General features: G+C 36.5%; 1 protein-coding gene across 4 annotated transcripts in view; it reads left to right on the top strand.

Moving 5' to 3' along the window:
* IFT74 (intraflagellar transport 74) overlaps window positions 1–26,108 on the top strand; it is an 88,655-nt gene that overhangs the window by 37,235 nt on the left and 25,312 nt on the right. For all 4 annotated transcript variants that reach the window (XM_046022071.1, XM_046022069.1, XM_046022072.1 and 1 more), the window contains 4 exons: window positions 95–157; window positions 4,493–4,636; window positions 5,989–6,029; window positions 14,221–14,300. In XM_046022071.1, the coding sequence (XP_045878027.1) occupies window positions 95–157; window positions 4,493–4,636; window positions 5,989–6,029; window positions 14,221–14,300 (328 nt within the window). The remainder of the gene's footprint in view (window positions 1–94; window positions 158–4,492; window positions 4,637–5,988; window positions 6,030–14,220; window positions 14,301–26,108) is intronic.

The following is a 26,108-nucleotide window of genomic DNA, read 5'->3' as shown; positions in this document are numbered from 1 at the left end:
AAAATTTACTTTGTCACATCCATATTTGAAAAGCTAAGAAACATATTATTCTAATCTAACTTGTATGTATATTTACTTTTTTCCTTTTTCTTAGGAGTTAGACACACTTCAGCAACAACTAGACTCACTGAACATGAAAAAAGAGAGCTTGGAAGCTGTAAGTATAAAATCAAATAAGGGTTTTTATATTACCCAGCTACAAAAGATAATTCTGCTGAATATATTAAAGGAATTCATTCAAGTATGTATTTATTTAGTAGTTTACTAAGAGGAGTATAACTTTTTTCCCATTCAACACAACAAATATCCTACTTCGGTAAGAAATTAGATTCACTTATTGAGTACCTACTGTTTGCAAGATCATTCTACCTTGCTGAGGCATGTGAAATCTAATGGTAATTTAAAGACATGAACAAGAGATTAAAAAGAAGTGAAGAGGGGAGAAATCAGTTCATCACTTTAAAGATATAAATGCTTGCTATTTTTATTTGTTTATTTAAAACAGTTTTAATTAAAAAAAAACATGTTTATGGTTAAAAAAAATTAAATAAGATGAAAGTGAAAATTTTCTAACCTCTTTCCAGACAGAACTACTTTGTATTTTTTGAACGCTTATTCTGTGCTTTTTTGAGCTCTTTACATAGATCGCCCGCATTGTCATTTAATCTTTACAACAGTTTTTCACCTAACATTCTCTCTTGAATGTCTATGTACATCAGCTCTCAGAGATCTCCTTCATGATTTTAAATTACTGTATTGTGTTATATTGCATGACTAGAACACAACCTTGTAGATGAATAGGTTCTTTACAGGTTTTTTAGTTTTGGGGGGATTATAAACAATGCTGCAGTGAAACAATGCATTTTATACAGAGTTAAATGGCTGTGTCATCAGATAAATTTGTTGCAATGGGCCAAAAGATAAATACACACTTCTAAAATGTAAGGCTGCCAAATTCCCTTCCAAAGAGGTGGTTCCGTTTACTACTTCTAGACTCAGTGTATGAGAGTGCCTGTTTTCCCATGCACTCAAGAGCAAGCATTATTCACTTTTTCCATTTTTATTAATTTAATAACTAAAAATTTCTATCTCGCTTTAATTTTCAGTTATGCCTGAAATTATTTCTTTATATATTTGTTGGCCAATGTATATCTTTTTCTGTGAACTACCTTTTTCAAGTCCTTAACACTTTAGTATACTGTCTATACCTCAAACCTTGCCTACCTTTCTTGATTTCCTCTGGATTCAGGTAGGTATCATGATTATAGGATTAGTAACAATTGTAGATTGACAGGAGCGCTGTTACCTCTCTTGCACAAGAAGTAAGTGTGAGTATTTTGTAATTCTTTTGGAAATTTACTGTTGAAAAAGTAGTTTGCTTAAAAATACTAAGGGGCACCTGGGCAGCTCAGTCGCTTAAGCATCTGCCTTTGGCTCAGGTCATGATCCCGGGGTTTTGGGATCAAGGCCCACGTTGGGCTCCCTGCTGAGCAAGGATCCTGCTTCTCCCTTTCCCCTTGCTCCCCGCCCCTTGTTCATTCTCTCTCTCTGTCAAGTAAATAAGTAAAATCCTTAAAAAACATTATTAAGATGGCTTTCTATACTGGTAGTCTACGTGTGAGTATATATAATTTTTTTTTTTTATATCTCTGGTAATAGAAATATGCTTCAAAGAATAAGGACCTCATTTAGTATTAACACAGCTATGCTGCAGAATTCCTTACTATCTGTTTTAGGGTGTGTGGGGAATGTCAGGTCTTATTTCTCTTGGCATATTTAGTTTCTGCAGGAAGAGGTGTAAGCTATGTCCTTGGATTTAGTGTTTGTATTGATGCCACTTTTTGGCATCAGCACAATAACGTGAAATTTTATAAAAATTTATCTCAAATCAAGAATATATAATTAGTGGGGCGACAGGGTGGCTCAGTCAGTTAAGCATCTGACTTGATTTCATCTCAGGTCATGATCTCAGACCAAGCCCTTGTGTTGGGCTCTGCGTTCAGCTCATAGTCGGCTTGTCCCTCTCCCTCTTCTCCTCTCCCTGTTCTCTTTCTCTCTCAAAGAAACAAAATCTTTAAAAAAAAAAAAAAAAAAGAATATAGAAGTTACTAGTTCTGTTTAACTTTTGCTGGATTCCTTGTATTTTTTTTTTTACCTCTTCTTCAAGAAAACATTATGTTAAATATCACTCAGCTAGTATTTATTGAATATCTGCTGTGTGCTTGCTCACTACTGTGCTAAGTATTACTCAGTTCATCATGGAGTGGAAAAAACAGTTGAAAGATCAGCATGAGTTTTATTGAGGAGTAATTTTATTGAGATGAAATTCGAACAAGTCTTAGGATGATTAAGCAAAAGGAAGGAGGAGATAACTATGAAAAGAGATATCCCATGGGGCGCCTGGGTGGCTCAGTGGGTTAAGCCTCTGCCTTCGGCTCAGGTCATGATCTCTCAGGATCCTGGGATTGAGCCCCACATTGGGCTCTCTGCTCAGTGGGGAGCCTGCTACCCCCTCTCTCTCTACCTGCCTCTCTGCCTACTTGTGATCTCTCTTTCTGTGTCAAGTAAATAAAATCTTTAAAAAAAAAAAAAAGGAAACCCCAAAATATCTGTATTTCATTATCACACTTTTTCACCCTGAAGCTAATCCATTACTTTGAGCTATGTATATGATGTGTTTTTTTTAAGATTTTATTTTTAAGTACACCCTACACCCAATATGGGGCCCAAACCCACAATTCCCGAGATCCAGAGTCCCATTCTCCACCAACTGAGCCAGCCAGGTGCCACTATATTATGCTTTTTAATAGAGTTTCAAAGATTTCCACTAATTTACTTTTTCCTTTTAAGATTCCTTCTCTTTGAAAGACAATTATCATATGAACTCCCTGATATGAAGAATTTGAGAGACAACGTGGGGGTTTGGGAGGTAGGGAAGGAAAAAATGAAACAAGATGAGATCGGGAGGGAGACAAATCATAAGACTCTTAATCTCACAGAACAAACTGAGGGTTGCTGCGGGGAGGGGAGGGAGAGGGTGGTTGGGTTATGGACATTGGGGAGGGTATGTGCTATGGTGAGTGCTGTGAAGTATGTAAACCTGGTGATTCACAGACCTGTACCCTTGGGGCTAATAATACATTATATGTTAATAAAAAATTAAAAGATTCCTTCTCTTTGGCTTTCAAAAAAGAGGTCTTGCCTCTTAAAAATTCATGCTGCGGACCTAGTTTCAGATATCATCATTCACTTTTTTGTTGGTTAATATAGAAAATTATTTAGATCTCAGATCCTCAGTTTCTTTATGTGTAAAACAGAGATGATGATGATATCTGATAGAGTTGTTTTGAAGATTAGATATAGTATATAAAGAACATGGAATATAGTGCCCCGAACAGAACAAGTTATTAATAAATAACAGCTTCAAATGCCATTTTCTCTCTCTTCCTCATCACTATCAACAACCCTAGCTCTTTTGGTTGTCTAATAAAGTTACCACAGCCCTTATTTTCTCTTTGTGAACAGTAGAATAGTGGTGAATATACAATAACTATTCTACTCTTGTGTATTAATTTCCTAGTGCTGCTGTAATAAAGAACAAGAAATTTCCTAACAGATCTAGAGTCTAGAAGTCTAAAATCAAGGTGTCAACAGAGCCGTTTCCTCTGAGATTCTGTTAGAATCTTCCCTGACCTCTTCCTAGCTTCTAGTGGTGCCTATTGATCTTTATTTTAGCTGCATCACACCAGTTTCTCCGTGTGTCATTGCATGGCTTTCTCCTGTGTCTCTGTCTGTATGTCTTCTCTTACAAGGACACCAGTCATTCCAGATTAGGGTATTAGGGTCCACCCTAATTACATAGTCTTAACTTGACTAAATTGGCAAAGACCCCAGTGCCAAGTTAGGTCATATTTGTAGGTATCAGAGATTACCAGGACTTCATCGTTATCTTTTTGAGTGATACAGTTCAACCTATATAACACTGTGTTAGAGTATGTATATGACTATATGTGTGTGTGTGTGTATATAGGAATATGTATATGAAATATATATTAAATGAAATATATATGAATATAATATATATTATCTGAAATATATATATATGAAATACATGAAAATATATTCCCTCTAGCGATCAGTTCTTTAGACTTTAATATTGTGGTTAAAGTTGTACATACATTGTGACATTTTCTTTATTATCTTTCCATTGGTAGAGATGTCTTATCTTTGTTCAGGTCTTATATTTGGAAGAAAAAATAAATTACCATCTTCTTAATGAATCTTAGACTGAAAATAACTTATGAAGGAAATGGGGTGTATTTTAATTCCAATTTACAAGTGTGCTTTGTAGCATCATTGAGTACTATAGGTATTTGATATCTCTAAAAATGCTGATGGTTTGAATTTTCCTTTTTCTTATAAACTGAAACCTATGTGAGAATAGTTTCTGATAAAATATTAATTAAATTTTTCTTCTTTTTGTGCCCTTCAGGAAATAGCACACTCTCAGGTAAAACAGGAGGCTGTCTTGCTGCATGAAAAACTTTATGAATTGGAGTCCCATCGAGACCAAATGATTGCTGAAGACAAAAGCATGGGATCTCCAATGGAAGAAAGAGAGAGATTACTTAAGCAGGTAGAAAAAACAAAAATACTTATTTTATTATATCAAGGTGTGGTAAATGTATTGATTTCTTTTATTTAAGGCATATGAATTGAACAGAAAGCCAGTAAGTTGATTGTCTTAAAAAACAGTAAAAAGTGGGTTTTATCTAAATTGAGATAAACTATTTGACCAAGAAATGCTGGGTGAAAGTCATTTCTCATATAAACTGTTTCTTGATTTAAGTCCTAATTTTATATGGTCTTTGTGCACAGTTTGGCCACATCTTTTGGATCCATTAAGGAAATTGAAAGCCCTTTTTTTGGTTAGTAAACAATTACATGATCTTATTGAAGTTCTGTTCCATTATTTGTTTGGGGCTTCATATTTAGAAAATGAAGTGCTCCAAGGCTAATGAATTTTTGTGGTTATTATTATCAGCGTCTTCATGAAGTGATTGAAATTAAAATGTCCTATGAAATCACAGTATGTCACCAAGTTGTGTTACATGTATTTAATAGCTTTATTACCACCCAAGCCTAGTTTTAATTTAGTACCAAGTTATAATTACCCTGTTTTTTAGAATGAGACACCCTAACTATAGGGCCCTTAGGAGAAATGCATATATATTTGGGAACAGCACCTATCGGAAGTCTACAAATGAGACTCCTTTGTGGTCTTAGGTTGATCCGAAATGGTTTGGAAGAACCTTAGGATCAACTTGGGAGCTATTTAAGTATTAGAATCATTCCAAGAAGGTAGTAAAATCTAAAATCTCTGAAGTTCCTTGGAAAGAGATTATTGGAGGCAGGGGACAGAGAGTGTGATCTTAGGATAGGACTGTCAAATGAAATGCAGAATAGCTATTTAAATTTTAATTTCAGAAAGCAGTGAATAATGTTTTGAGTAAGAGAGAGAGTGTGTGTGTGTGTATATGCATGGTATATTAGGGCATGGTATATACATGCCCTAAAAGTTATTCCTTGTTTACCTGAAATTCAGTTGTACTGGGTATTGCTAAATCTGGCACCTCTGCTTTGTGTGTGGGGATTGAGAGGATGAGGGGAGACAGTCTCAGAAATCCTGAAAATCCTGGATATTTATGTAAACTGTTCCAGGCCTGAAGACATGTTAACTTCATGGTGCCATGTGGAGGGTATAGCTGTATCAGTCATCACCGTTCCTTTGAGGATGAAGGAAGAATCTGTGAATAGTTCCTTAATGATGTGTTTTTTAACTTCAAAGGTTGAATTTTAAGAAATAGGTTTCAAGAAAAATACTACATTTGGCGTTTTAGTACAGCATACCTTCAAAGGAAATTATGTTTAAGGTATTCTAACAATGAGTAATTCTTTAAGTACTGTTTTCTTTTTATGCCTTTTTAGGTTAAGGAAGATAATCAGGAAATAGCCAGCATGGAGCGACAGTAAGTAAATTTATAATAGGACATATTCCATCCATTTCACATCTTTTAAATTACATTCTAAATCTGCAGTAGGTACATATTGTTAAAATTATTTTTTCCTGTAGTCCATACTGGTACTGTTGATGCAGCTATCAATCTTATTTACAGCTTTAAACATGTGTTTTAATGTTTAGTTAAGAGCCACAGTGTAGTATAATTATTATTATTTTTGAGAGAGAGAATGAGCATGAGGTGAGTATAGGAAAGGGCAGAGGGAAAGAGAAAATCTTAAGCAGACTCCACATTCAGTGCCAAGCCCTATGTGGAATTTGATCTCACGACCCCGAAATCATGACCTGAATTGAAATCAAGAGCTAGAAGCTTAACCAACTGAGCTACCCAGGTGCCCCTATTCTTAAAAAATGGCTTTATTAAGATATAATACATACCATACAATTCATGTATTTAAAGTATACAATTCAGGGCGCCTGGGTGGCTCAGTGGGTTAAGCCTTTGCCTTCAGCTCAGGTCATGATCTCAGGGTCCTGGGATCGAGCCCCACATCAGGCTCTCTGCACAGCAGGGAGTCTGCTTCCCCCCCTCTCTCTGCCTGCCTCTCTGCCTAGTTGTGATCTCTCTCTCTGTTACATAAAGAAATAAAAAATCTTGGGGCACCTGGGTGACTCAGTGGATTAAATCCTCTGCCTTCGGCTTGGGTCATGATCCCAGGGTCCTGGGATCGAGCCCCGCATCAGCTCTCTGCTTAGCAGGGAGCCTGCTTCCTCTTCTCTCTGCCGGCCTCTCTGCCTACTTGTGATCTCTGTCTGTCAAATAAATAAATAAAATCTTAAAAAAAAATAAAATAAAAAATCTTAATTAAAAAAAAGTATACTCACAAAACAAACTGGGGGTTGCTGAGGGGAGGTAGGGTTGGGAGAGGGGGAGGGAGGTTATGGACATTGGGGAGGGTATGTGCTATGGTGAGTGCTGTGAAGTGTGTAAACCTGGCGATTCACAGACCTGTACCCCTGGGGATAAAAATACATTATATGTTTATAAAAAAATAAGAAATAATAAGTTACTTTGGAAAAAAAAAGTATACAATTCAGAGGTTTTTAATGTATTCAGAAATGTCCAGCCATTACCCACTGAGCCACCCAGGCACCCAATAAATAAAAGCTTTTAAAAAGAAATGCTTGGAAACAAATGAAGAGAGAGAAGTATATAACAATGTAGGCCTTTCTTAAGAAGCAAGGAAAGTGTCAAATACACAACCAAACCTTACACCTAAAGGAGCTGAAAAAAGAATAGCAAATAAAGCCTAAAGCTAGCAGAAGAAAAGAAACAATAAAGACTAGAGCAGAGGGGCGCCTGGATGGCTCAGTGGGTTAAAGCCTCTGCCTTCAGCTCAGGTCATGATCCCAGGGTCCTAGGATCGAGCCCTACATTGGGCTCTCTGCTCAGTGGGGAGCCTGCTTCCCCTTCTCTCTCTGCCTCCCTCTCTGCCTATTTGTGATCTCTGTCAAATAAATAAATAAATAAATCTTTTAAAAAAAAAGAGAAGAAATTAATGATATAGAAATAAAAGAAAAACAGTAGAGGGGCACCTGGGTAGCTCAGTGGGTTAAGCCTCTGCCTTCTGCTCAAGTCATGATCTCAGGGTCCTGGGATCGAGCCCCACATCGGGCTCTCTGCTCAGCAAGGAGCCTGCTCCCCCCACTTCTGCCTGCCTCTCTGCCTACTTGTGATCTCTCTCTCTGTCAAATAAATAAAATCTTTAAAAAAAAAAACAGTAGAACAGGTCAACAAAACTGGGCATGGGTTCTTTAGAAGAATTTATAAGATCTATAAACCCGTACTAGCCAGACTTATCAAAATGAAAAGAGAAAGGACCAAATAAATAAAATCATAAATGAGAGGGGAGAGATCACAATGAACACCAAAGAAATACAAACAATTATAAGAGCACATGAGGAACAATTATATGCCAACAAAGTATGGAATCTTGAAGAAATAGATGCATTCCTAGAAACATAAACTACCAAAACTGAAACAGGAAGGAACAGAAAACCTGAACAGACCCAGCATTTAACAAACTGGAGCAGTTATAAAAATTCTCCCAACAAACAAGAGTCCAGGGCTGGATGGCCTCCCAGAGGAATTCTACCAAACATTTTAAGAAGAATTAATATCTATTTTTCTGAAGGTTTTTCAAAAAATAAAAATGGAAGGAAAACTTCCAAACTCATTCTGTGAGGCCAGACTTACCTTGATCCCAAAACCAGTCAAAGACCCCACCAGAAAGGAGAATTACAGACCAATATCCCTGATGTACATGGTTGCAAACATCGCACCAAGATGCTAACTAATAGGATTCAAGAGTACATTAAAAGGATTATTCACTACAACCAAGTAGGATTTATTCCTGGAATGCAAGGGTGGTTCGACATCCTCAAATCAATCCACGTGATACACCTTATTAATAAAAGAAAGGACAAAAACCATATGATGCTTTATTTGCTATTATTTTATTTAGGCTTTATTTGCTTTTATTTTCAGCTCCTTTTGGTGTAAGGTTAGGTTGTGTATTTGAAAATTTTCTTGCTTCTTAAAGGCCTGTATTGCTATATACTTCTCTCTCTTCATTTGTTTCCATGTATTTTTTTTTTTTAAAGATTTTATTTATTTATTTGACAGAGAGAGATCACAAGTAGCAGAGAAGCAGGCAGAGAGAGAGAGAGGGAAGCAGGCTCCCTGCTGAGCAGAGAGCCCGATGTGGGACTCAATCCCAGGACCCTGAGATCATGACCTGAGCCGAAGGCAGCAGCTTAACCCACTGAGCCACTCAGGCGCCCTCCATGTATTTCTTTTTTAAAGATTTTATTTATTGGGCACCTGGGTGGCTCAGTGCGTTAAGCCTCTGCCTTTGGCTCAGGTCATGATCTCAGGGTCCTGGGATCAAGCCCCGCATTGGGCTCTCTGCTCAGCGGGGAACCTGCTTCCCCCCCACTCTCTATCTGCCTCTCTGCCTAAATGTGATCTCTCTCTCCCTCTGTCAAATAAATAAATAAGGATCTTAAAAAAAAAAAAAGATTTTGTTTATTTCCATGGAGGGAGAGAGAGTGGGCACAAGCAGGGAGAGAGGCATAGAAAGAAGGAGAAGCAGGCTCCTGCTAAGCAGGGAGCCCATTACGGGGCTCAATCCAAGAACCCTGGGATCATGACCTAAGCCACAGGCTAATGCTTAACCAATGTAGCCACCGAGGCACCTCTATTTCCGTGTATTTTAAAAGTTCTTCTTTAATTTCATGGTTACTAGGATTCTCTTTAACCTCCATGTGTTTGTTTTCCTTCCAAATTTTCTCTTGTGATTGAGTTCAAGTTTTAAAGCATTGTAGTCTGAAAATATGCATTGTATAATCTCAGTCTTTGGTACCAGTTGAGGCCTGATTTGTGACCCAGTATGTGATCTGTTCTGGAGACTGTCCCATGAGCTCTCAAGAAGAATGTGTATTCTTTTTTTTTTTTTTTTTTTTTAAAGATTTATTTATTTGACAGATAGAGATTACAAGTAGGCAAGTAGGCAGAACGGCAGGCAGAGAGAGAGAGAGGAGGAAGCAGGCTCCCAGCCAAGCAGAGAGCCCGATGCGGGGCTCGATCCCAGGACCCTGGGATCATGACCTGAGCCGAAGGCAGAGGCCTCAACCCGCTGAGCTACCCAGGCGCCCCGAAGAATGTGTATTCTGTTGCTTTAGGATGAAATGTTCTGAATATATTTATGAAGTCCATCTGGTCCATTGTGTCATTCAAAGCCCTTGTTTCCTTGTTTTCCTTGTTGATCTTAGATGATCTGTCCATTGCAGAGAGTGGGGTGTCCCTTACTATTATAGCGGTATTATCAATGTTTTTCTTTAATTTTGTTATTAACTGGTTTATATAATTGTCTGTTCCCAACTTAGATATTTATAATTGTTAGATCTTGTTGTTAGACCCTTTTATTATGATATAACGTCCTTCCTCATCTCTTATTACAGTCTTTGGTTTAAAATCTAGTTTGTCTGATATAAGGATTGCCACCCCCACCTTTCTTTTGATGTTCCATTAACATGATATATAGTTTTCCACCCCTCACTTTAAATTTGGAGGGGTCTTTGGGTCTAAAATGAGTCTCTTGTAGACAGCATATCCATGAGTCTTATTTTTTTTTTTCTTAAATCCAATCCCATACCTTTTGTCTGTTTATTGGAGTTTAGTCCATTTACTTTCAGAGTAATTATTGTAAGATACGAATTTAGTGCCATTGTATTAACTGTAGAGTCACTGTTTCTGTAGATTGTCTTTGTTCCTTTCTGGTCCTTATTATTTTTTGGCTCTCTCTTCGCTCAGATGATCCCCTTTAATATTTCTTGCAGATCTGGTTTAATGTGCACAAATTCCTTTAGTTTTTGTTTGCCCTGGAAACTCTTTATCTTTCCTTCTATTCTGAATGACAGCTTTGTTGGATAAAGTATTCTTGGCTGCATGTTTTTCCCATTTAGCACATTGAATATATCATGCCAGTCCTTTCTGGTCTGCCAGGTCTCTGTAAACAGATCTGCTTTCATTTCTTGAAATCTCCTTTGGTGATCCAGTAGTTTCTCTCTCTTTTTCTCACCTTCCTTATTTTCCATCATTTTGTCTTCTATATGACTGACTCTCTCTTCTGCCTCATTGATCCTAGCTGTTAGAGTCTCCATTTGTTACTGCAGCTCATTAATAGCATTTTTGTTTTTGGCGTGATTAGATTTTATTTCTTCTGTTTCTACAGTAAGGGATTCTCCAGTGTTTTCTGTGCTTTTTTTCCCAAGCCCAGCTAACATCTTTATAATCGTTATTTTGAATTCTAGTTCTAACATCTTACTTATATCCATATTGATTAATTCCCTGACAGTACTTCCTCCTGTTCTTTCTTTCGGGTTGAGTTTCTCTGTCTCATTATGTCCAGAAAAGAATAGAAAAGAGAGTGAGAGGGGCGCCTGGGTGGCTCAGTGGGTTAAGCCGCTGCCTTCGGCTCAGGTCATGATCTCAGGGTCCTGGGATCGAGTCCCGCGTCGGGCTCTCTGCTCAGCGGAGAGCCTGCTTCCCTTCCTCTCTCTCTGCCTGCCTCTCTTGTAATTTCTCTCTGTCAAATAAATAAAATCTTAAAAAAAAAAAAAATATTTTAGAAAAGAGAGTGAGAGAAGACAAAAATAACAACAACAACGCCAGAAAAAAAGCAAACAAAAATAACTGTAAGAAAGCAGAAACAAAACAAAATAAGAAAAAAAATCAAACAAGAAGTAAAACAGAACAAACCAACAAACTAGATCCTGGGTGTATTTGTTCTGTTTGTTAAAAGAAACTAGATCCCAAAATAGGAAAGAAAAAAAAAAACTTATGCATTTAGAAAAATAAAATACAATGAAAGGAAACCAAAATTTTAAAAATATATATAAAAATTTAAAAAAGAATTAAAGAAATGAAAAAATAAGAAAATTGCTGGAAAAAATAAAACTGAAAAACTAAAGAATAATTTAAAAAATTTAAAAAAAGAACTAATGCTATATACTCTTTCCCCAAGAGCTGAAGTTTTGCAACTTATCTGTGATTAGTAAACTTTGTGCTAGCCAATTATTCCTGCTATTCTTCTGGGATAGGGTCCTATAGCTGATTCTCAGGTGTCCTTGCCCTGTTGGAATTGCACCCCCATTGCCAGGGGGTAGGGCTCAGTGTAAGCAGCTCCAGATTGCCTATGTGACGCTCTTTTGTTCCCTGAAGTCTTTCAGCATCAAAGGAGGGGGATGAAAATGGTGGTGCCCCATTTTCTAGCCCTGGGGCTGAAGTTTGTGCCCCTGACTCTTCAGTGAGCCCCCAAAGGAAAGCAGTCAGTCACTCTTATCTTGGTCTCCATTTGAATTGTGTGTTCACCCAGTCTGTGCCTGAGGTGTTTTTTTTTTTTCTTTTTAAGATTTTATTTATTTATTTGACAGACAGAGGTCACAAGTAGGCAGAGAGGCAGGCAGTGAAAGAGGAGAGAGGAGGAAGTAAGCTCCTTGCTGAGCAGAGAGCCCTATGCGGCCTCAATCCCAGAACCCTGGGATCATAACCTGAGCTGAAGGCAGAGGCTTTAACCCACTGAGCCACCCAGGCGCCCCTGTGACTGAGTTTTTATCTCAGGCATGCAACCCAGTTTTGAGTCTCTGGACTTTTTGGATTCCTGTGGTACAGATCCACACTGTTGCTCCTGGGGTGGGGAAGGGGGAGCTTCCTGCACTTCTGGCTTTTGCTGGGTGCCTGTCCGGAAAGCAGTTGTGTGACTGTGTAGTGATTCTCAGTTTATGGCAACACTGAGCAGAAATCTGGCACCTAGATTCACTGTTTTCAGTCAGCTTCCCCACTCTGATGCCTGGGAACTCTGCTGCACTCAGGCACCCCTATTCTTTTTGTGAACCCAGGGTTCCTGAGACCTTGCTTTCCCACCTGGAGTTCTGCCCTGCTTCATCACTAAGCACCTTTAAGCCAGGGACGTCCCCCACCATAGCAGACTTCTGTAAGTTCCAATTTTGCACGCCTTTGCTCTAATAATTTGCAGTAGCCTCCTTAAGAAAGCTCCCTCCTCTTGCTCTATCCTCCAATGTATCGCCCTGGATTCATGTCTCCATATCTCCTACCTCCCAAAAAGTGGTCACTTTTCTGTTTGTAGAATTGCAGCATTTCTTTTCTCAGATCTCCAGTTGATTTCATAGGTGTTCAGACTGATTGATAACCATCTAGCTGAATTCTAGGGACCAGATGAACTTAGGGTCCCCTACTCCTCTGCCATCTTAACTCCTCCCTGATTTATTTATTTATTTTAGAGAGAGAGAGAGAGAAGGCAAGTGCATGTGTGAGTAGGGGAAGATGGAGAGGGAGAGAAAGAATTTTAAACAGTCTTTGTGCTGAGCAGGGAGTCAATTTGGGGCTCAATCTGATGACCTTAACTGACTGACCCACCCAGGTGTCCTTCCTTTGCCCAATTTTTAATTAGGTTATTTATCTTTTTATTATTGTGAGAAATCCTTATATATTCCAGAGACAAGTCTCATATAGTGTATTTGTTTCAGGGGTACAGGTCTGTGAATCATCAGTATTATATTAACTCACAGCACTCACAATAACACATACCCTCCCCAGTGTCCATAACCCAGTCACCCTATCTCTCCTCTGCCGCTCCAGCAGCCTTCAGTTTGTTTCCTGAGATTAAGAATTTAAGAGACAAGTCTCTTATCAGATAAATGATTTGCAAAGTTTCTCTCCCATTTCTGGGTTCTTCTTATTTTCTTAGTCATGTCTTTTGAAGCACAGAAGTTTTAAATTTTGATAATGTCTGGTTTATTTTTTCTTTTGTTGCTTATGGTTTGGGTGACCTATCTAAGGAAACATTTCCTAATCCAAAATCAGGAAGATTTATGCCTGTGATTTATTCTTAGAATTTTGTAGTCTTGCCCTTACGTTTAGAGCTATGATCCATTTTAAGTAAACTTTTGTATGTGGTGTGAGGTAGGAGTTCAGTTTTTTTCTTTTCTTTTTGCTTATCCAGTTGTCTCAGCAACATTTGTTGAAATATTTTTTCAACAAATATTAGTTAATATTCTTTCCCTGCTTAATTATTTTGACACCTTTGTCAAAAATCAGTTGTATATAGATAAAGGGTCTCATTTCTTATTTCATTGCTATATATATATCTTCCTTTATTTCAGTACAACACTATGTTAATTACTGTAGTTTTGTAACAGGTACAAATGCTGTTTGTTCAAAATCTTCAATCAATGGTAAATTTTCTCTTATTTTCTAATTTTTGAGACTAATTTGCCAATTTAGTTCAGTTTGTACAAACCAACAAAAAAGAAGGTTGCTAAAGATTTTTCACTTTAATACCACAAATTAAGCTCAAAAGAAGGTTGGGGAAAGGTTTGCGTTTGAAATCAGGCAACCTAACATGATCAGAATATACTTATAATCTAAATATGAATCCTAAAGAAAGATCTAGAAAAGACTTTTCTCTCTAAATTTATATATTGTCTTCAGAATAGGGCATATTATATACAGATACTATTTTTGCAACTTAGAAAAGATTTCCTAATGTCATCATTAAATGTTTCTGTTGAATTTCTAAATTATGTGTCATAAATTTATTAAATAATATTTTCAACAGGTTAACAGATATAAAAGAAAAAATAAATCAGTTCAGTGAAGAAATTAGACAACTGGACATGGATTTAGAAGAACACCAAGGTAGTTTTTCTGGAATTTTTATAATGTATAATAACAGATATGTAGCAATATTGACTTAGTATTAACTTGGGTCTCAGGGTCTATTTCCCTGGGATTATTTAATTCTTAATGAGTTCCCTAACTTTAACTACTAAAATGCTTAACTATACTATAATAGTAAATATTATAATTATTGTTAATTTAAACAGACTAAAAACTTGAAATAACTTAAAATGGTGACAAGAATTTTTGTTTTTGTTTTGCAAATCAATTTGTTAAAAAATGAACTAAAACAGTTGAAAGTTATTACAGATTTCTAATTTATACCTCCTTAATATGTCAACTATCAATCAGTTGGGGTAAGAATTGAGATGGGAGAGAGGATCATGTCATAAACAGAAAGAATGAATTCTTTAGGGGGTCTCAGTAATGAGGTAGCAAGCACTGATAATTCTGACCCTTTTCCAACTTTCCCCAGCTGTGGGATTGAAGAGCCAAAGGGACTAGAACACTTGTGGGAGCTTGGGGTCTGAGCTAAGTGGAAATGCTTTTGGTGGCTGTTTGGGAGTTATAGTGTATGTGCGGTTGCGGGGGAAGAGATTGGGTGTTGCTGTTTCCTTACCAGCTTCTTTGTAATAAGGATGAGAAAGGTGGGTTTCTCGTGACACCTTAATCACAGATTAAATGCAAACTGGTATTTATGTGCTCTTGGATTAGCAAGAATTGACTATATATTCTTATGAGTTACATATGATAATTGTAAAGAGTATGCATTTTTGTATATATCTATTATGGCTAAAGAAACACTCATAGCAGGGAAAAGGGGTGTTCAATTCCTAAATAAATTTTTTACTTCAGTTTTAAATGTAGTGTATTAGTTTTATTTACATTTTTTCTTAATGTATGAATAATAGCGTTAGCTACTATTGATTAATTATGTACCTCTACTGGGCACTATGTGATCTTTGCAAGAACTTTTTGAAGTCTTATAAGTCCTTTCATATTTGTTGAAGCTCAGAAAAGTTGCTCAAATTCCCATAGCTAGTAGGATTGTCTTGATTTTAGACACTTTATAGGAAACTTTCTAAACAATTTTCCTCTTCCTCAATTTAAATTTTTAACAACATTCAGTTTGTGTTTCCAGTAAAGTAACTCGATTTAAGCACAATGATTTATTATTAACTGCAAGTTCTAAGATAAGTAGAATGTTTTGAATTTTAGATTGTTTTCCTTTTTGATTTCTAACCTTCTTTGTCCTTTTTGATTAATGTGGAAAAATCTATAATAGTACATATTAAAATACATATATATATATATCTCAACACATTCATTTTTTATAAATTCTTCTGCTATAATGTGAACATCCTGAATTATGGATATAAAAGCACAGGGGATTTTGTTAGAAGGTTATGTATTAGTTCAGGACTTCATTATTTCTTACCTGACCTATTTCAGTAGATTTCCAACTGGTTGTCCACCTCCAATCTTGTCCCCTCTCAGATTCATCTACCACTATGTTGCTAGAGTAACTTAATGTAAAATTGATTCTGTGTCATTCTCCTGCTTAACAGTGGCTCCCCATGACCTATGAGATAAAGTTTAAGAATCTTTGCATGGCATTATAGTCCCTCTGCAGTCTAATCTGTATGTTGTCCATCCTCTCCTACTCCTCATCATCTTTATCCTTACAGTCTAATAATAATAATCTTGTGGTACTCCACACCTCACCCCCTTTATGATAAATCAAACTGTGTCATGCTTAATCCTTTGCTCCCACTATTTATTCCTTTGTCTTGAATGTTCTTTCCCCTATTATTTATTTTGTAACTTCTCATCTTTTAAAATCTACTTCAGGTATCCTTTAATCCACCATAATAACCCTAACTTCCCTCCCTGACCTATTCTGGGCTGAGCTTAAGGGAGTGAATTACTCCATTATCAGAGCACACTGCATATATCACTATATTGACTACACGATATTACCAGCACCTACTTGGATGTTTGTCTACCTCTGAGGCTATACATCCTCAAAGGATCTGGACTGTGTCTTATTCATTCTGGTAACCTCTTTCATCAACACAGGGTCTAAGAAAATAAGCACTCAATAAATGTTTGAGGAATGAACGAAACAGTGCTATACTTTAGCGGGGAAAGATTTGGAGAATGAACAAAAGATGAAAGTTGGGCTCTATCACTTCTTTGTGCCCTCTAGTTCTTAGGATGTTCATATCTCTTCTCCAGAGATAGCTGGATTGGTTAGCAAAGGTTTTGTTATTTTCTAGAGGATTTCTACCTTGGATTAATAATTTCCATTAAAGTGGTGAGTTCTCAGCAGTTCCTGGACACAAGACTGTAGATCATCCAGTCCTTAAGATATGGAGGATAATCAAGTTATTTTGACTTTCCAATTCATACTTCTTCCTGCCTCAGGCTTTATTCTTTCTGGCCTATTTTACTAATTTTGTAGATGCTATCTTAGCTTCTGCTATTTATGGTAGCTTTGTATGATCCACCTAAGACTACCTTTTGCCTTGTAGCAGTTCTGGTTAAGATAACTTATAAATTCTGGGCGCCTGGGTGGCTCAGTGGGTTAAGCCGCTGCCTTCAGCTCAGGTCATGATCTCAGGATCCTGGGATCGAGTCCCGCATCGGGATCTCTGCTCAGCGGAGAGCCTGCTTCCCTTCCTCTCTCTCTGCCTGCCTCTCTTGTGATTTCTCTCTGTCAAATAAATAAATAAAATCTTTAAAAAAAAAAGATAACTTATAAATTCTGAATGATTTATATATGTCTCACTTTATTAGTAGTTGCTTCATCTTTCAGTATTGTGTAATTCATTTTAAATTCAGAGGCATCCTTGGATATGGGGCTACATACAGTTTTATTCTCTTCTAGGTATTAATGGTGCCTGTGTAGTCCAATATCTTCCTTAAGTGCATTGTATGTATTCATTTTGGCAAGTCTCTAAAGTTATAATTTGCCAAAAGTTACATTGAGTAACGATTTATTAAAGCTAAACTAAGTAAATTTAATGAATAGTTATTTGACTGTTCTATGAAAATCTTCATTGTGCAGATGCTAAGTTATCCTCATAATACACGTGGACTTTTGACCAATTCTAGATAGGCTTCTTAGATCTAAAATCTTTACTTTGTCTTTAAGTGACTGAAAAAAGTAATAAATTTCCTTGCACAAATTTCAATATAATAAGATAGCATTACTCTTTTCAAACTGCTGAAGGATTTAATTTTGTCATCTTAAATATTTGCTAGGCTTCACCCAGATAGTGGTTTTACCTTATTGATGGATGAAGTAATTTTTTTATATGGGTTCTAAAATGATTAAGATTGAAATACATATACTGTTCTATAAATAATAATTATTATTTATGTTAGAAGCAATGAGAAGTATTTCTATTGAAAGTTACTAAAATGGCCAGAATATGAGTATAAACTACATCATTGCTAAAGCAGAACATTATTGGCTGATGCTGTACTATTTTTCAGAAAAGGCAGAACCCATCCAGAGTTCTCTTTTCTCAGCTAAATGTCAGCCATTAAATATTTTCTTAATTGTTGCCTTTTAAAATATTGCTTCTTCTTAAAGCCAGCAGAAGGGGGAAATTATAAAGATTAGAGCAGAAATAAATAATACAGAAACAAAAAAACCAGGAGGCACCAGGGTGGCTCAGCCAATTAAGCATCTGCCTTCAGATCAGGTCATGATCCCAGGGTCCTGGGATCAAGCCCTACATTGGGCTCCCTGCCTAGTGGGGAGCCTGCTCCTCCCTCTCACTCTCCCTCTGTACTCTCTCTCTCTCAAATAAATAAATAATTTTTTTTTTAAAGTAGAAACAAAGAAACCAGTAGAACAGATCAATGAAACCAGGAGCTGGTTCTTTGAAGGAAGTAATCAAATTGAAAATCCCCTAGTCACTCTTACCAAAAAGAAGAGAGAAAGGACCCAAATAAATAAAATCACAAATGAGAGAGGAGAAATAACCATCACCACAGAAAGGCAAACAATTGTAAGAGAACATTATAAAAAATTATATGCTAACAATTTGGGTAATCTGGAAGAAATGGGTAAATTCCTAGAAGCATAAAAATTACCAAATCTGAAACAGGAAGGAATAGAAAACTTGAGGAGACCCGTAATTAGCAAAGAAATTGAAGCAGTAATCAAAAATCTCCCAACAAAACAAAAGTCCAGAACCAGATGGATTCCCAGGGGAGTTCTACCCATTCTTCTCAAACTGTTCCAAAAAATAGAAATGGAATGAAAACTTTCAGACTCATTCTATGAGGCCAGAATTACCCTGATTTCAAAACAAGACAAAAACTCCACTAAAAAGAACTATAGGCCAATACCCCTGATGAATGTGGATGCAAAAATTCTCAACAAAATACTAGCAAATCATGTCCAGCAGTACATTAAAAGAATCATTCACCATGATCAAGTGGGATTTATTCCTGGGTTGCAAGGGTGGTTCAATATTTGCAAATCAATCAACATGATACACCGCATTAATAAAAGAAAAGAACCATATGATCCTCTCAGTAGATGCAGAAAAAGCATTTGACAAAGTACAGCATCCATTCTTAATAAAAATCTCAACAAAGTAGAGATAGAGGGAACATACTTTGACATCCTAAAAGCCATATAAGACCAACAGCTAATACCGCCCTCAATGGGGGAAAACTGAGAGCTTTTCCTCTACAGTCAGGAACAAGACAGGGATGTCCACTCTCACCATTGTTATTTAACATAATGCTAGAAGTCCTAGCCTCAACAATCAGAAAATAAAAGCATCCAAACTGGCAAGGAAGATGACATGATACTCTATACAGGAAACCCAAAAGGAGGGCCTGTCTGGCTCAGTCGGAAGAACATAGGTCTTTTGATTTGGGGGTTGTGAGTTTGATCCCCTGTTTACTTAAAAAAATAAGATCTTAAAAAAACGACCAAGAAAACCCCAAAAGTCTCCACTAAAAAAATTGCTATACCTGATACATGAATTCAGTAAAGTAACAAGATGCAAAATCACCGTACAGAAATCCGTTGCCTTTCTATACACAGTAATGAAGCAGCAGAAGGGATAAACCAAGGCATCGCTCCCATTTACAATTGCACCAAAAACCATGATACCTAGGAATAAACCTAACCAAAGAGGTAGGAAATCTGTACTCTGAAAACTATAACACACATAGGAAAGAAATTGAAGATGACACAAAGAAATGAAGGAACATTCCATGCTCATGGATTGGAAGAACAAATATTGTTAAAAGGTCTATACTACCAAAGCTATCTACACTTATAATGCACTCCCTCTCAAAATACCACCTGCGTTTTTCACAAAGCTAGAATAAACAATCCGAAAACTTGTATGGAACCAGAAAAGACCCTGAATAGCCAAAGCAGTCTTGAAAAAGAAAGGCAAAGCTGGAAGCATCACAGTTCTGGACTTCAAGTAATATTACAAAGTTGTAGTGATCAAGACAGTATGGTACTGGCAGAAAAACAGACAGATACATCAGTGGAACAAAACAGAGAACCCAGAAATGGACCCATAACTATATGGTTCAACTAATCTTCAACAAAGCAAGAAAGACTATCCAATGGGAAAAAAGTCAGTCTCTTCGAATGGTGTTGGGAAACTGGACAGGAATATGCAGAAGAATGAAACTGGACTGCTTTCCTACACCCTACACAAAAGTAAATTCAAAATAGATGAAAGACTTAAATGTGAGACAGGAAACCATCAAAATCCTAGAGGGAAACACAGGCAGTATCCTCTTGGACACTGGCTGTAGTAACTTCTTACTAGATATGTCTCCTGAGGCAAGGGAAACAAAAGCAAAAATGAACTATTGGGACTTCACAAGATAAAAAGCTTCTGCACAGTGAAGGAAAGAATCAACAAAACTAAAAGGCAGCTTTCAGAATGGGAGAAGATATTTCCAAATGACATATCTGATAAAAGGTTAGTATCCAAAGTCTGTAAAGAACTTAATCAACTCAACAACCCTAAAAATAAGTAATCCAGTTAAGATATGGACAGAAGAAATGAATAGACATTTTTCCAAAGAAGATATAAAGCTGGCTAACAAACACATGAAAAGATTCTCAACATCACTCATCATCAGGGAAATACATATTAAAACTAACATGAGATACCACCTCATACCTGTCAGAATGGCTGAAATTAACAACACAGGAAACGAGATTGGCAAGGATGCAGAGAAAGGAATTGATAGGAATGCAGACTGGTGCAGCTACTCTGGAAAATAATATGGAGGTTACTCAGAAAGTTAAAAATAGAACTATCCTATGATGCAGCAATTGCCCTACTAGGTATTTACCCAAAGGATACCAAAACATTGATTCGAATGGGCACATGAATCCCAATGTTTAGAGCAGCATTATCAACAGTAGCCAAATTATGGAAAGAGCACAAATGTCCATCAGTTGATGAATGGATAAAGATGATGTGGTGTATTTATACATAATGGAATATTACTCAGCCACAAAAATGGATGAAATTTATTAATTTGTAATGACGTGGAGGAAGCTAGAGAGTATTATGCTAAGTGAAATAAGTCCCTCAGAAAAAGACAAACATTGGGGCGCCTGAGTGGTTCAGTGGGTTGAGTCTTTGCCTTTGGCTCAGGTCATGATCTCAGGGTCCTGGGATTGAGCCCTGCATTGGGCTCTCTGCTCAGCGGAGAGCTTGCATCCCCCTCTTTCTCTGCCTGCCTCTCTGCCTACTTGTGATCTCTCTCTGTCAAAAAAATAAAATCTTTAAAGAAAAAAAAAGACAAACATTATATGATTTCACTCATACAGAATTTAAGAAATAAAACAGATGAACATGGAGGCAGGGGCGAGGGGAGAGAACCAAACCAGAAAACAGAGTCTTAACTATAGAGAATAAATGGAGGGTTCCTGGAGGGAAGGTGGGGTGTGAGGAATGTGTCAAATGGGTGATGGGTATTGAGGAGTTGACTTGTTCAGATGAGCAATGGGTGTTGTATATAAGTGATGGATCACCAAATTGTATACCTGAAACTAATATTACAGTGTATGCTCACTGGAATTTAAATAAAAACTTGAAAAAATACTGCTCTGAATGAGGAAGAATAAGTAATGGAAAAAGCACTATTGTTCCTGGGTAAAGAAAAAAAAATAATAGTAGCCTGTATTATAACACAGGATATCCTTTAAATAAGGATCCTTTTACCTCAAGGTTTATTTGTGACATATAGCTAAGTAATTTGTTTTTGTGATTGTTGTCCTCAAAGTAGGTGTTGTTTCTTCATCCACTTATATCAGATCCTTTATTTATTCTTCACTATATTACATTAAATAGAAGAGTGTTACTGTTTTAAAACATGACAAAACCTTTCATGGAGTAGGAACACAAAATAAGTGATCGGTCTTCTATGCAAAATTCTAAAACCTTTTGAAACTGGCTTGGTTCTCAGCTTTACCCTGTGCTGGCTTATGTTTAGGCTTTCTCTAGTCTGCTCAATTAGTTGCTACTTGTCCATATACTTACAGCTTTTGAATTTTTATTTCTGTTATTTTCTTTTTTAATTTTCATTTTTCCTGATAATTTTACCTTTAAAAATTCTTTTTACTATAGTTTTGAGTTTGGTGAGGATTAGAATTAATTGTGCATATTCAGTTTGCCATCTCTTAAGAAATTATCAATTTCATAAACCTAACTTATTCAGAATTTCTAGAGTTTTAATCACCTGAATATGCTTTATTTTATAGGTGGTGTGTGTGTGTTTGTGTGTGACTTTAACCATTCTCATGCTTTCATTAGCTGTGTAATTAACCTTACCAGGTAGGAGGTTATCCCTTCCTGTTTTTAAAAATCTTTTTCCTTGAACTAGTTATTTTAGAGACTAGTTAATTTATTTTTTAAAATTCATGCTTTTGATATAAAAATTGGTATGTACTTAATTTGAAAATTTCAAGCTAACAAAAGTGTATAAAGTAAAAATTCATCTCCTTTCTCCTCATGGTCATCCCAGTGTTTAGAGTCATCCCATCCTTTCAAATTATTTATAATTTGATGTCTTTATAGACTTTCAGATTTCTTCTGTACATATATAAGCATATGTATTTTAAGATGGAGTAGTCTATAATTCCTCTGAGGTTGAATCTTTCATTTAACTCCATATTTAATGTACCTTCTTCCATATGAGGATGTATATACTTCATTCTAGGAAGTATAGCATAGTGGTCAGTATCAGGGTTTTAAAGCCAGACCAAGAATGGTGCCTGGCACGTATTTATTACTCCCAACAACTGTTAGCTGCCATCATCATCTTTGTTAGTGTTATGATTAAATAGTATATTCACTGTATCCACATTGACATTTACATGGTTTCTAATTTTTCACTACCAAGAATATTGGTGCAGTAAACAACTTTATTGCATACATGTTTTTCAACTTGAATATTTCTATAGGTAAATTTCTAGAAATGAAATTATGAATAGAATGTTACTTATTTAATTTTTATTATTTTTGCAAATTTCTTCCAGAAAAAGTTGTGCCATTTTATACAACCAACAGCAGTATGTGAAAGTTCTTCCTCACCAGTTATTTATAAATTTATTAGTTTTTTCAGTCAAGAGAATACACACTTTTTAAAATTTAAATTCAATTAACATATAATGTTACTGGTTTCAAAGGTAGAGATCGGAGAATATACATTTTGACTGTTCACTGTTCCTTAAGGCCTGCATTTGTAGTACTACTATGATCCACAAGGTGGGGCTAATTTTCTGTATGTCGACTTACACAGACCAAGCTTAACCAATACAGTTGAGAAAGTAGTCACATTATTAAAAAAAAAATCTTTTATTTTTAAACACTTCTCTCTCAAGAAGGATTTGGGGGCATTATTGCTCACTACAAATTATTCCTTCATTTTTAGAGTACAGTATCTTTCCAAAGATGGATAAGATTGTAAAACCAAATATGTTATTATTGGTATAGCATATCAGACATCTAAAAATCTAACTGCTACAATGTGATAAATATGTATCATGATAGAAATATATGTGAAGTGCTATAGAATAATTGTATTACTGTCCTAAACTCTGTATAAAGTCATTGCAATTTACTCTATAATTTATATGCTTCTTTGAAGGTAATAAAAATATAGAAATTCTTCTTTGGTTTGTCTATAGTCGTAGTCAGGGTTCTATGGCCTGGTTTAGAAACTTTCATTCTCTGCGTATGTCAGGTAATAGGGAATTTATAGAGACGGGATAGTTTTATTTAAAAGTACAGGTCTGCAACCAGAATGTCTGGATTCAGATCTGAGCTGTGCTATTTTACTGGCTGATTTTGGAATACTATTTGACTTTTTTAGATACCTTAGTTTCCTCATTTTTATTTTCTATTTTTTAGTTAATTCATTTTTATTTATTCTTATTTTTTAAAGACTATTTATTAGAGAGCAAGAACACACATGTGTGAGTAGGGGAGGGGCAGAGGGAGAGGGAGAGAAAGAATCTCAAGCAGTCTCCATGCTTAGTGCAGAGCCAGACTTGGGGCTCAAACTCACGACCCTGAGATGATGACCTGAGCCAAAATAAGAGCCAGCTGCTCAACTGACTGAGCCACTGCAGTGCCACTAGTTTTTTCATTTTTGAAATGGAGATAACAGTACCTTCTTTCTACTACTTAGGGTCACTGTGCAGATTAGATGAAAGAGGTGTGAGAGAGAGACTGTGTTATGGTATGTGTTAGCATACCATTATAATAGTGCATATAGTGTTAGTTATTAGCTGTTATTAATGGTTTTAATTTATAAACTGAAACTTGAATAACTTTCCTGGGTATTATCACAAAACATTTTGAAAAGTATTTTCCCCAGGATATTTAAGTTAATTGATTCAGTTTCCAAGTGATTTATATTCTGGCATCTGAGATGTCAAATGGCATTTACACATTGCATTCTATAGAGATTCAATATACATTCAATGAAGAAGGAATCATTGCTTATTGTTCAGTTTGAAGATTTGTTAAACTACATTTTGTATTTTTCATTAGAATGATAGTATTATTTCCAGATCAAGTGCATAAGCACCATCTGTAACAAATTCTGTGGCTCCACTTCAGACCTACTGAGTGTGAAATGCTAGGGATAGGGTTTAGCAATTTGTGTTTCAGCAACCCCTCCTGATGATTCTGATACATGCGAAGTTGATAACCACTGCTTTAGGAAATAATCAAGAAGTTATGTTGTATTTAGTACATTCCAAAGAATATTTATTTTATCATCCAGTTTTATTGACATTACTCTGTTAAAACAAATGTTTTATTAAAATATATGTAATTTTTATTTATTTATTTATTAAAGATTTTATTTATTTGTTTGGCAGACAGAGATCACAAGTAGGCAGAGAGGCAGGTAGGGGGAGGGGGAAGCAGGCTCCCCGCTGAGCAGAGAGCCCAATGCTGGGCTCAATCCCAGGACCCTGGGATCATGACCTGAGCCAAAGGCAGAGGCTTTAGCCCACTGAGCCACCTAGGCGCCCCTATTTATTTATTTGACAGAGAGAGCACCCTGAGCCGAAGGCAGAGGCTTTAGCCCACTGAGCCACCCAGGCGCCCCTATTTATTTATTTGACAGAGAGAGCACAAGCAGGTAAAGTAGCAGGTAGAGGGAGTGGGAGAAGTAGGCTCCCTGCTGAGCAAAGAGCCCAATGGGGACTCGATCCCAGGACCCTGGGAGCATGACCTGAACCGAAAGCAGTTCCTTAACCAACTGAGCCACCAGTTGCTCCAAAACAAATGTCTTCATGGTCCTTTTCCTTTTGTTTATATGGTGAGGCTTTTAGTAATAATTTAACTTTTGCATATTTAGAGAATTTTTATTATATATTTTTAAAGTGCCTCTAGTGTGTAGAAATAGAATTATCAGACTTGGTCTGCATAGCTGTAAAGAAACTCGCCTGCCAAAATTTAAAACATTTTGCAGAGAATGTATGGTTGATAAGTTGGAAGAAGCCTAAAGCCAAAAGTTAGTTTAAAACATTGTACTTAGGGACACCTGGGTGGCTCAGTCAGTTAAGTGTCTGCCTTCAGCTCAGGTCATGATCCCAGGGTCCTGAGATTGAATCCTATATCTGGCTTCTTGCTTAGCAGGGAGCTTTCTTCCCCTCTGCCTGCTGCTCCCCCTGCATGTATGCACAGTCTCTCTGTCTGACAAGTAAATAAGTAATCTTAAAAAAAATAAAACATTAAACTTATATGGACTCATTTTAACATAGCAGTTTGGTAGTATTTGATATGCTAGTTTATTACTTACTGCTCTAATGACAGGTAAAAAGTAGGTGGGAGAGATAAACAATATAAAAAGATGGAATATAATAGGAACCCTAAACTAATTAAAATCGAAGTAAGAAAGAGGAGGAGAAAGTATCCTGGCTTACTGAAATAGGTGAAAATGTTAGCAGAGATTTAAACAACAACTCAGTATAAATTAATGTGATATAGCCTCCAAAAGAGCTGAAATTCTAGATTGCATTAACAGATGAATATATAGACTGTGGGAAGTGATAGTTTTGAATCCTTAATTTCTTAGCATTCTTTCTTCCTTTCCCTTTCCCTTTCTCTTTCCTCTTTCTTTCCCTTATCTCTCTTCCTCCATCCCTCTCTCCCTCCACCTCCCTTTCTTCCTTCCTTTTCTTTCTTTCTTTCTTTCTTTCTTTCTTTCTCTTTCTCTTTCTCCAGTAGGGGGAGAGGGCAGAGGGAGGAAGAGAATCTTAAAAGACTCCATGGCCAGCACAGAGCCCAGTCTCAT

Source organism: Meles meles, chromosome 11 (assembly GCF_922984935.1).
Source record: "Meles meles chromosome 11, mMelMel3.1 paternal haplotype, whole genome shotgun sequence".
Classification (NCBI taxonomy): domain Eukaryota; kingdom Metazoa; phylum Chordata; class Mammalia; order Carnivora; family Mustelidae; genus Meles; species Meles meles.
This window is presented reverse-complemented; position numbering and strand designations above follow the sequence as displayed.